The sequence below is a fragment of the Catharus ustulatus genome, chromosome 16, assembly GCF_009819885.2.
Source record: "Catharus ustulatus isolate bCatUst1 chromosome 16, bCatUst1.pri.v2, whole genome shotgun sequence".
Classification (NCBI taxonomy): Eukaryota; Metazoa; Chordata; class Aves; order Passeriformes; family Turdidae; genus Catharus; species Catharus ustulatus.
In genome coordinates, this window is record NC_046236.1 from 357,808 (window position 1) to 370,260 (window position 12,453).

At 42.6% G+C, this 12,453-nt stretch overlaps 1 protein-coding gene across 4 annotated transcripts in view; it reads left to right on the forward strand.

Moving 5' to 3' along the window:
• IFT140 (intraflagellar transport 140) overlaps positions 1–12,453 on the forward strand; it is a 97,397-nt gene that overhangs the window by 17,464 nt on the left and 67,480 nt on the right. For all 4 annotated transcript variants that reach the window (XM_033074074.2, XM_033074075.2, XM_033074073.2 and 1 more), the window contains 4 exons: positions 661–836; positions 4,156–4,247; positions 6,053–6,159; positions 7,317–7,465. In XM_033074074.2, the coding sequence (XP_032929965.1) occupies positions 661–836; positions 4,156–4,247; positions 6,053–6,159; positions 7,317–7,465 (524 nt within the window). The remainder of the gene's footprint in view (positions 1–660; positions 837–4,155; positions 4,248–6,052; positions 6,160–7,316; positions 7,466–12,453) is intronic.

Genomic DNA, 12,453 nt, shown 5'->3' on the forward strand with positions numbered 1-12,453 from the left:
TGGCACTTCATGTTATGTTTTAGTGGGTATGGTGGTACTTGATGTAAGGTTGCACTTGATTTTGGAGGTCTTTTCCAACCTTAATGATCCTGTGATTCTATGGTTTATAGAGTAGTACAACTTAATGGCATTTTAATGGCTTTTAAAATGTTGATAGGTGCATTAGTTGCTCTTGTCAGTATTTTTAGAAAAGCACTGTCCCATTTGCCAGTCAAATTATGGATTAAAGCTGAATTTGGTGTGTGGTGCACTATTTCCTAAACAATGAAGAACTTCAGGTCTGTAGTTTTCTGTCATCTAAGCTCTGCTCTAAATTGAACCAATTCTTAGCTACTATTCTTCTTTAACAGATTTTTTTGTAAGACTGAAGATTTCGGAAGCTATCATTCATACAGAAAGTTTACTTGCAGTTTAAAATTATTTGAAGTATTCCCCTTTGGATTTTTCTAAATGGAGAAAAATATGCTTTGGTTCTATTGCTCTGGTCAACTATTGCAGTCTCTGTCCTGAGACAAACCATAAAATTAAAGAATTTTTTGCTGTTGTTATTTTTACCTTTTCCGCACTTGAGAATGTTTTATTAAGGTAGAAAGCATCAACTTAGCTTTTGTAACTAAAAGCTGTTGACTAAAATCTGTACTTTGTTTATTTGTGCTACAGGTTCTGTGCACTATGTAAATGAGAAAGGGAAGACAAGGCAGGTATTGTCCACAGACAGTCTGGTCCGAAAACTCCTGTTGCTAGAGGAAAGAGATATTTTACTTGTAATAACAGAGAACCTGCAATTGTCCTTACATGCAGTTTCTCCTGAGGGAGAGGCAGAAGAGCTCATGAAGGTAAGAGTCATACTACAGGGTAAAGTTGCAATATTTATTCTTTGTAAGATTTGGGGTTTTTTGTTTTTGTTTGTGTTTTTTTGTTTGTTAGTTTGTTTTTGTTTTGTTTTTTGATTATCACTATTTTACTTTCAAATGAATCAACTCTCATATTTGTTTCTCAGATAATATGGTGATGAAGAAGCAAAAATAGCTCATCTAAAAGTGGAATAGAGTGATGTGTTATTAAACTTTGAAAGATGTTTTTCGTCTTGTCTTCCTGTTTTATTTGTAGTTTTTTTCATTTTGATCCTATCTTAATTCTTTTACATTTACTTTCATTTTCTTAGTGAATTAGAGAAAAATTAGAAGTTACAGTTGTCCTGATTGCAGAGATGGGCAGCGCTTGGCGCCATGTAGATGTAGCTAAGTTATTCTATACCACCTATATCATCACTGGTTTTGGGGAGAAACCCCCAGAAGTTTCTTGAAGCCTTGCTCTTTCCCATGGGAAGGTTGTCAGCATCAGCACTGCAACCTGTGTCTTCTGCCCCTGCCATCCACCCTCTCCCATTTTCTCTGAGACTCAGGTATGGGACATGGTGCTGAAAGGAAAGTGGTAGAGCACAGAACTGATGTGTGCTAAATGGCAGCACCAGTAGGGAGGCTGCAGGCAGGGAAACAGGGGAGGCCCCCAGTCCATCCAAAGGGAGTCCAGCTGAGCCCAGTCCAACCAAGCCCATTCTAACTAAGCTAAGCCAAAAGGAATGCAGCAGAATTGCAGGGGAGTGGCAACAACCTGTAGGATCAACCCCCAGTGTGGTGGAGTGGTAGAAGCAATGGTGCATCCCCAGTGGGGCTGCAGTGCGACCCGTCTTGGATGACCCAGCTTTTGCGGGGGGGTCTGTTTGCTTTTGTTTTTCATGGTCTTGGCCTGGGGTGGGGGAAGAGGCGGGGAGGGGTGGGCAGGAAACCTCTTGCCATACTGGCTTTGTGAAGGCATGCAGGAGCCTGTGGACACAACCTATGGAGAGCATCTACCATTTTGGTTTTGGTCTTAGCAACCACATAAAACTAATTTTTGTGGCTAAAAACACCTTCTGGTTTTGGATTTTCTTTTTCCTTCATATTGCTGTTGTTACTTCGCGCTTCTTTTTCCATTGCTTTTTGCTTTCAGTAAATTATCTCAGTCCGTAGTCTCTGCATGTGTCCCTCCCTTACTGGAAGGGGCACGAGAAGGGCCATGGCTTATTTGGTGTTTAATTTTTTGCTAGTGTTAAACCACCACATTTAATTGGTGCCCAAGGTAAGACTCAAGAGGATTGAGAGCTTTGATCTAAGCATTTGTGTTTTAGGTAGAGAGCTCCCTGGTTCCAGTGTTGCTTGGTCTGTTCATATGGGTGTGATACCTAAACCCGTATATGCACTGTGTATCCGCCACAGTGATCTGTTTCAAAGCAGGGAGAAGGATCAAGATTGCTGTGCTCAGTGATACCAGTTTATGTCATGATAACATCAAAGGCAATGGGGGTAGTTTCTGATATGTATTCAGTGTTGTTCTTCTGTCCTGGTCTTGACTCCTACCTCTGAGGATTCTTTAATAATCATGCACAGCCTGTGGGGGGAAGAGGAAAGGATGATTTTTCTGAGCCTTTTATCCTCTTCTCCTCCTTCAGGTCTGCTACAAGAGCTTTTGAGAATTTTGAATTCTCTTTGGGGGTTGAGTGAAGCATGCCCTCATTGATATGTCTGCTCTGTCTCCTATGTGCACCATTTTTAGATTTGAGACAGGGATTTCTAGGGAAGTTGTCCAGAGACATGTCCTGGGATGGAGAGTCATTAGTGGTGTGGCATGTGGGAGAAAATGGGCCAACTTTTGAAAGAGTACTCTACTCCTGGTTCAGAAGTTCACCCCTGAACAACTACAGGGCTCTGATAAAGTATTTGAAAGAAAATTGCTGTGGCAGTTCCAGAGAAGTGCAAAATTATGGAACGTGCTGGACCCTGGCTACAATTTACTGGACACTGCTTGTTTCTATACAGCATCCTCCTAGGGAAGAGGAGGAAAGCAGAGCAACAGGCACCATGACCATTCAAACTACAGCTTACCCACAAGAACAACCTGTGCTAAGAGCAGTTGCCTGTATTCAGAAGAAGAAATCCAAGAGCAAATCCGTTCATGTAGTGAGTGATGAAGAGGAAGCAGGGCCCTCACAGGAGGAAAAGGCAGGGCCAGAGATAATCACCTGAACCTTATCCCTGTGTGAGCTGCGAGACATGCGAAAAGATTTCAGCCTTCAGTCAGGTGAGCCCCTAATGATGTGGGTGCTCTGATGCTGGGCTATTGTGGCCCATGGTATGAAATTAGATGGTGGTGACACTTGGCAACGGGATTCATGTCCTGGGATGCAAGTATTGACCAGGGCATTGGGAAAAGACCAGAACTGGACGCAGCTCCTGTCAAATGTGAGGGGAAAGGTTTCTTTGGAAAGATGGCCTTTTAGTGCACTGAGACAAATGGAACACTGTGGAGCAAGGTATCTCATACCTGAGAGAATTAGCTGTGCTGGAGGTAATAGTTTCAAATAATGAGCAATTCTCTACTAATCCAGACAACATCCAGTGTACGCAAAACATAGCGGAAATTCCTACAGAGTGTGCCGGTGTCATGTGCCAGCTCATTGGGAGTGATGTCTTGGAAGGAAGGAGAACAAAACGTGGAGTATTTGGTTACCAAACCCCGGATGTATGAAGAAACTATCTCCGCCCTCTTATGGACCTGTGTCTCTTCAGTGGAAAGACTGACTGAAGATGTCCAGAAATTAAAAGAGGAAATGTATCACAACCTGCCTTATGCTATTACAAAATGCTGCTTGTGGGTAGACCCCAAACCCTCACTTTGCTAAGATGGTTTTTTTTCTTTTTTACCAAGACAGAAAAAGGCTGGATACTTGTGTATTACAGGAGTATCCACTTCTCATTGATCATTACTTACGTTTGACTAGAAGTAAGATCTGGCATTTCACATTTGAAAGGAATCTTTATTAAATTCTAGAAGTTCTAGTACAAGAATAAAATACTGCTCCTTTTTCTACTTAATTAACCCACTACAAGGTTTCTTTTATTAAATTTATACATTAAAGTCTTGATGCATTTTATGGTGATCATTGTCTGAATCATCTGAATTCACTGTCTGAATATGTTTGTCTGAATTGACAGATTGGCTAAAAAGTAAAAATATTAAAATAACTAGACCTAACTGTGCAGTTCAGATGTTTAGTGTCCTTCAGAGCGCTCCTCCCACCTTCTCTAAATGTATTTATTTGCTTATGGTTAACAGGTGAAATTGAGTGGAAAGACTGGTCATTCTGCAGACATTATTTTAATAGATCGTAGCCTGGTTATTACAGCACTAGGTGAGACAGTCATCAGGTAAGAATTAAAGTTGTTCTGGCTGCCCCTGAGAAAGACCAGCTAAAAGTTACAGTCTGCAATGAACTGAATATTTTGCTGAAATGTTGGTTGGGGTTTTTTACCAATAATGACAAACTCCCAACATTTCCTGATCTTGTTTGTCAAAATAAGTAGAGAAATTAAATGAAATTTTTTTAACTCAAGGACAAAAGCTACAGTAATTTCACGACTATAAGGTGCACCCTTTTGACTAAAATTTTGATGGAAACCCAGAAGTGTGCCTTATAATCCGGTATGCCTTATATATAGACAAAGCTGGGAAATTTGCCAACCCGGAAGTGCGAGCCGTAAACCACGACTGCGCTGTGGGGGCCCCGAGCCACGACTACCTCAAGCCAACCTGGAAGTGTGAACCATGAGCTGCAACCGCACCGCAGCAACCCCATGCCACAGCAGCCCTGCGGGAGCCCCGCACCAACCCAGAAGTGCGAGACACGAGCTGTGGCTGTGCTGCAGCCACCCCAAGCCAACTTGGAAGTGCGAACCGCGGGCCACAGCTGTGCCACGGCAACCCTGAGCCGCAGCACAAGCCGCACCTTGCCAACTGCGCCAGCTGGCGACGGGGGATGGTGGGAGTTCTGGGGCCCGCACATGGGGCGGGCACCTGGGGCTGCGTTTAAAGGCTACACCAATCTGTGAAAAATGTTTGCAAATTGAGCACCTGCCAGTAAGCCCTGCAATCGCGTGATTCCGTTACTAATTCATTATTTTGTTGCGTGTGGATCCTCGCTGCAAAAACAAAAGTGTGCCTTATAGTCTGGTGCGCCTTATATATGGCCAAAATTCAGAAATTTGCCGACACCCGGAAGTGTGCCTTATAATCCGGTGCGCTTTATAGTCGTGAAATTACTGTAGTTTGGTATGGCTTGCTTTCTCTCTAGGTATTTTATTTTGTCAGGCAGTACTGCCTACTCTGTTCCTTCCTTGAGTACTGTTACTGATTTCTTCTGAAAATAAATCCAGTTGGGGGTTTTGCATGAAAATACAGTCCCTTTGCTGTTCTTGCCAATGTTACTGTCTGATCCTTAGGATACTCATAGCATCAGCAACCAGAAAAAGTGCTTACTTTTCAGGACATTTCTTTTACTGTAATATTAGACAAATATTAAATTACTTCTGTACCTATTAATTTAAAGTATGTTGCTTTGCCATGCTGTTATGTTTCCGCATACTGTAATTTTACCTTTTTTACCATCTTTTCTTCCTTGTCTTTCCTATGACCTGCTCTGCCTGTTCCTCTAACCTTTTGGGAAAGTGGAAGTGTTACATTAATATCCGTATTTCCCTTTACTGAGCCTCTGCTGCTATCAGACAGGATCTTTTATTAATTTTGTGAGAATGCAATAAAGACCAAGTATCAAGAAGGAATAATTTCATGGCAATATTTAGTTCTAGAAAATAAATCTGGAATCCAAAGGACTATATTAAGGAATATAGAGGAAAAAGCATAATTAGAGAGGAAGAAAATTGCAATGAGCCCTCACTTTTTTTCTTTTTTTTAAGCTATGCTTGCTTATGACTTCTTTCTTCATAGGAGAATATCCCTAAACATACTGCAGATTAAAAAGTCAAAGTAAAAGGAAGGAGGTAGTTAAGAAATTCACACTTCAGACGCAGCTGCTGGCAATTTAATTTTAAAAATTAAATTATTTAGGTATTGGGGAAATAGTAAACTAATGCCAAGTACAGCATCCGATTGACTATGTTTAGCAAGACACCTGGAAAGAAAAGTATTGATAACACTCTTGTTTTGTGTGTCTTAGGTTCTGGGATTTCGATCGAGATGAGAACTATGTGCTCTCCCTAGATGTGCAATTTGGCTTTGAGCGGGAAGAATGTATTAACTGTGTGTCTTACTGCAGTGCTAAAGGTGAGAAATAACATGGCAGCTGTGATCTCTGGTCCTTATCCTTGTCAAACCTCACCCTTCCATGCCGTGTAATAATTTCAATATGTTTGTCTTGTGACTGAGATAGTATGTGATGTTGAAGATTTTAGTTTGGTTAGGAAACATGCCTTGAAAGGTGCAGGGAAATAATTCGATACTCAGCTACACATGGACTCACTGGAGTCGTCTCATGGTACAGGAGCTGGATTCCCTTTGACACAAATACCCCTGGAGTACACCTAATGCACTCCAACATGTTTTGGGTATTCAGTCTACAAGCCTGCACTACAGCTAATGCAAAATAGAGCTTAGTGGCATGTATCATGTGTATTCCAGGTCCTTACAACAGATGCTTTCTACAGAGCTGCTCCTCATCACCACCTTGATTGCTAGCGTAGGCACAACTGATGCCTGCTGCAATGGTTTTCAGTGGTTGATTTTCCAAAGTGACTACAAAACTAGCTGTTTAGAAATAAACACAAGTCATAGGAGGAATGGCTGACGTCACTTGGTTTGTTCATCCTGGAGAAGAGGAGACTGAGGGAAGCATCCACAAGGCAACTTCCTTATGAGGGGTTTTTGTGACCCGTGACAGGACCCAAGGGAGCAGCCACAACTGTGTCCAGCCAGGGGAGGGTTAGATTAGGTATCAGGAAAAGTTTCTCCCTTTCAGAGGGTGGTTGGGTACTGAACAGGCTCCCCAGGGAAGTGGAGATCACCCCAAGGCTGCCAGACGTAAAGGAGTGTTTGAACAACACTCTCAGACACATGTTGGGATTCCTGGGACTATCCTGTGCAGGGCCAGGAGCTGGACTGGATGACCCTTGGGGTCTCTTCCAGCTCAGGATATTCAATAGTCCTATATTCTAAGAAAAGATTAAAATGAAGTAATTGTCTGATGCATTTTTAAAATGCTAGCTAATAAGATGCACCTTGCTATGTGGAACTTCTCCCATTGTTTTTCCAGAAAAGTTGTCCCGTATAGGACTAGGATGTTTGTAGTGAGGTGAGAAATGCTGCTGCCAGAAAGTGGCTTCTTAGTACCCAAGAACCAGAGTTTGCTACCTGTTATATTGTATGATGTAGATTTGTTTTCCTGAAGTCCAAGATGAAGTGCCTGAAATGTTTGTGAATGGCAGGTATCTTGGCAGCTGGAACTAGCAAGGGGAGAGTAGCAATGTGGAAGAAAACAACTGGATCTGATCATAGCACATGGGCTTTAGAGGGCAAGGAGAAGTGGAAGTTCCAGGCATCTACAGAACTTGAAGGAAATATCACTCAGATAAAGGTAAGAAAGGAAAGAACCTCCTTGAATGTTTAGTGGGACTTCACAAACCTTAGATGAATAGACCATCTTAGTGAAAGAAGATGACCATGATCTCTATCATATGGATATGTGTTCCAGCAGAGGCTGGTCGTCCTTCAGACGTAGGATGAGAATCAAGTAACTTTAAAAATTGAAATGGGCAGAAATACTCCATGTTTGTAGCTAGTCTCTCCATCATATGGCTCACTGGCAAAACCTTTGGATTCATCTCCCTGAAATTATTTTCTGGAAAAAAAGATTATCAGGAATGTCAATTTTACATGAATTTATTTAAAAAGCAAGAAAATATGACTAAATGCATGATTTTATTAAGCTTTTTTTTTTCTATTTGTCACTTTCTCAATGTAAAGTTTCATCTCACTGGTAGTTGTAAAAATAAAAAGTTATATATACAACCAAATATTCTTTGGGAAGATATGCCATCTAGAAAGGAATACTACATATTTTAACATATTGTCTGTTAAGTGTCAGGGTGCAGCATTTTTATCTATTTGGAATATTTTAATTTATCACAATGAGGTTAAACACTGTCATTCTATGCCTAATATAATTTTGATATACACAGAAGAGAAATGCAGAGTGTAACAATCATAAATTTAGATTTTAAGTTTTATATTAATGAACAGCTTTTTTTTGCCACCAGCATTCTGCTAAAAGGGAAAGCTTGTGCTTTAGGTTCTCCAACATCTTTGGTTGTTGGGTTTTATACCATATTACTAACTTTTTTCAATTTTTGAGTGTTTCTATTATACTTGGCATAATTTTGTTGCTATGCTTCTTATGTGAGAACAATCCCCATTATTCTTTATAAGGAAAGAAAATCAAATATGTCTGGCGACTTTCAAGAGGAACTAATTTTATATTTGCTATTATTCTGTTTTCTCGTAAGAGTGGAAAGTACAGTAATTTCACGGCTATAAGGTGCACCTTAAAGCCTAAAATTTTGATCAAAACCCAGAAGTGCACTTTATAATCTGGTGTGCCTTATATATGGACAAAGTTCGGAAATTTGCCAACCCGGAAATCCAAGCCGTGCCAACCGCAAGAGCCACGAGACCTGTGCCAGCCATGAGAGCTACTCGAGCCGCGCCAGCTGCACCAGGGGCGGGCGGGAGTGCTGGGGCCCGTGGCACGGGGAGAGCGCCTGGGGCTGTGTTTAAAGGCTACACGGATCCGTGAAAAATGTTTGCAAATTGAGCACCTGCCAGTAAACCACGTGATGGCGCGATTCTGTCACTAATTCGTTACTTTGTTGCGCGTGGATCCTTGCTGCAAAAAAAAGGTGCGCCTTATAGTCCTGTGCGCCTTATATAATGACAAAGTTCGGGAAATTGCCGACAACCCAGAAGTGTACCTTATAATCCGGTGCGCCTTATAGTCGTGAAATTACTGTATTTAAAAAAACAGTGGCATTTGCTTGCTCTGTGTTGGTATAGAGTAAGGGTCTGTATCACCATCTTACTTACAAAGTTAAAACAGAAGTGCTGTGAAAATAGAGAAGCCAAGTGCTCTATTAACAAGCTTCAGTAACAAAAGGTCCAGGATATAGGAAATAAGGTGTGCCATAAGTATCTCATTTGTTTGCTAATGTGATTGTGTCAGCTTTCCCATTCAAGCCTTTTCAGATTACAGAATACAGAGCACTGTTCAGAAATAGCACATTCCCTGCACCCGCCATAACTAGACCAAAGGGGAAATTGGTCATTGGGTTGTTTTTTTTGTTGGTTTTGTTTGTTCAGTTTCATATATATTTTTTCTAGTAAAGAACCGTTACTCCTTTTCCCATATTTTTTCCTGGAAGCCCTGTATTTTTGAAGTTATAATAATTTGGAGGGAGGGGGCCACCTTTCCTTTCCAGGAGGGTTCCCACCTTCCTTGGCAGACACGTGTCTTTTAAACCAGGACATTAATTGGTGGCCAGTGTGGGGCCCAAGGGCATTGAGAGGAAAGGGTGAAAAAAGAATAATAATTTTTGAGTTACCCATTTATGTACTGGGTATAGAAACCTTGTTAGGCAGCACCACATGGTCTAGCATACCCTGGTTTGGTTAGCATATGATTTTTGGTTTGGATGGCATATGTTTTTCCTGTTTACAGGTCATTATTTAAACGTGGGTCCTATAAGACCATTGTGGCTGTTACCCAATATGTAGAATGGGTCAATAAGGTGGGGAATTCAATGCTTGTAAACTTCTTCTGGAATGTGGGCACAAGGCTGTATAATTATCACACATGAAATTTGTATCTTTGGGGTTTCCTAAATAATGCTACCTATTGTGAGGAAGCAACACAGGGTAGTTTTCTCCCAGCCCTTCACCCCCTTCTTAGAGCCTACAACAACAGCTTATGAAGAGTTAAAATTTCCCCCAGAAATGAAAGATATGATATACTTTTTGATGTTTTTATTCAGTGAGATCCATTCACCATTCAGAGACAGGGTGAGGTTACCTAGTGTAGCTCCCCTGAAACTTGCCACAGAGGTCAGGGGCACTGTCCAAGCAGAACCACCTGCAGTCAGAGGGAAAGGTGGATAGCACAGTGGTGGAACAAACAAATGGTACAAACAGATTCCAGCTAAACCACAAGGGCAGCCACAACCAGCAGCAGCAGTTGCCCCTTTGCAAAAGAGGCAGGCTAAAACCAATTCTGTATGCCCAACTAATGATGATGGGGAACCAGGGCCCTCACAACCAGCGGAGGAGCCGGAGCCTGAGATCATCACTGAGTCCTTATAATTTGACAGTCTCCGTAGTTTGCGAAAAGACATTATATGATGGGGGATGAGGCTTTTTTGGCTTGGTTGATTCAAGTTTGGGACCTTATGGGTACAGGCATGTAACTTGATGGTACCAAAGCAAAGCCTTTGAGATCCTTGGCCCAGGCTGTGGCCATTCAGCAGGCTTTGTGAGGGAACCAGGACCCTTTTTTTCCAGGAGCAGCTTCTAGCAAGTGTAAGAGAGGTTTTTTTATAGAGATGGACTGCAGGAGCACTATCATAAAAAGCCTTGGAAGATCATGGAGGCAGGATCCAATGCCTAAGAGAAATGGCAGTGTTGGAGGTACTTTTGGTAAGAACAGTACTTTTGGTAGGAATGGACAACATGATAACAACCCTAACAAGGTCATGTGCACAGTGCAAATGAGGTGGAGTCTTGCACATCAGGGGCCATCTGAATACTCCAGTTTCATGGCAGACATGCATCTCAGGGGCAACTAAGAGACAATGGGCTCTGCAGCAAGCAAACTTAGGATTTATGAGAGTGGGGTCCAAGGCCTAATGCAGACCCACATCTCTGCTGTAGAGACATTGGTTGAGAATCTCAAGGATGATAGTAAAAAACTCAGGGAGTGATGTTTACCTCTGCGCAAGTGCAAACCAGAGCCTTTGAAGTCAGAGCCAGATGCGCTGCAGACAGAGGGAGCAGGTATGCCCCACAAACTGTCTTGAGATTTCCTACTCAACCATGGGGAAGACATGAGATGGTAGGACAGGAAACTGACATGTGTCCTCGAAGCCTGACCACAAGAACTAAAGGAAGAAAGGAAAAGCGAAGTCAGTGAGAGTGAGTGCAGTGCTAATTTCCGATGGGCAAGGATCAGACCCACTGGAAGGTACCTCCCATATGTATTCACAAGAACCAATATTAGAGGGGTCTGGCCTCTAGCCAGGTAGGGGCACCGGGGGGCAACCATGTCTACTGGAACCATGTGGATCCAATGACCTGGCATGTCAAACGACAAGAATACAAGGCTTTGGTTGACACTGGTACTCGACGCCACCAGGACGTCTGGGATCAGAAACAGTCTCTAGTCTCTATTTCTTGAGTGATGGGATTCTCAAGAGCTGAGGGTGTTGGAAGCTAAAGTGAGCTTGACTAGGAAGGACTGGCAGAAGCACCCCATTGTAACTGACCCAGATGCCCTGTGTATCTTGGGCATTGATTACGAATGGATACTTCAAAGACTCCAGAGGACATTGATGGGCTTTTGGAATTGCTGCTGTGGACCCAGAAAGAATTAAGCAGCTAAACACCTTGCCTGGACTCTCAGAAAATCCTTCCACATTTAGGACTTTTGAAGGTAGAAGAACAGCAAGTACCAGTTGCCACCTCAACAGTACATCACCAGCAATACCAAACAAATCAAGATGATCCATGAACTGGAGAGCCAAGGAGTGTTCAGCAAAGCCCACTTGCCCTTTGGCCCCATTTGGCCTGTGTGTAAGTCTGATAGGGAATGGAGATTGACACTGGACTATTGTGGCTTGAATGGAGTTACACCACAGCTGAGCACTGCTGTACTGGTCATGCTGGAACTCCAGTATGAGCTGGAGTCCAAGGCAGTGAAGTGTTATGCCACCATTGGCATTGCCAATGCATTTCTCTTCATTCCTCTGGCAACAGAGTGCAGACCTCAGTTTGCTTGCACCTGGAAGGGCGTACAGTACACCTGGAACCGACTGCCCCTGGGGTGGAAACACAGTCCCACCATCTGCCATGGACTGATCCAGACTGCATTAGAGCAGGATGAGACTCCTGAACATCTGCAATACATTGATGACATCATTGTGTGGGGAAACAAGGCATCACAAGTCTTTGAGAAAGGGGAAAAGATCATCCAGGTTCTCCTGAAAGCTCATTTTGTCATCCAAAAGACTAAGATCAAGAGACCTGCCTGAGAGATCCAATTCCTGGGAGTGAAGTGGCAAGACAGATGGTGCCAGATAGCCACCGAACTCATCAACAAGATCACAATGATATCTCCACAGACTAGTAAGAAGGAAACACAAGCTTTCCTAGGTGCTGTAGGTTTCTGCAGAATTCACATTCCAGTGTCCAGTCAGTTTGTGAACCCTCTTTACCTGGTAACCTACAGGAAGAACAATTTTCACTGAGGCTCTGAACAGCAGCAAGCCTTTGCCCAGATCAAGCAGGGTACTGGTGATGTGG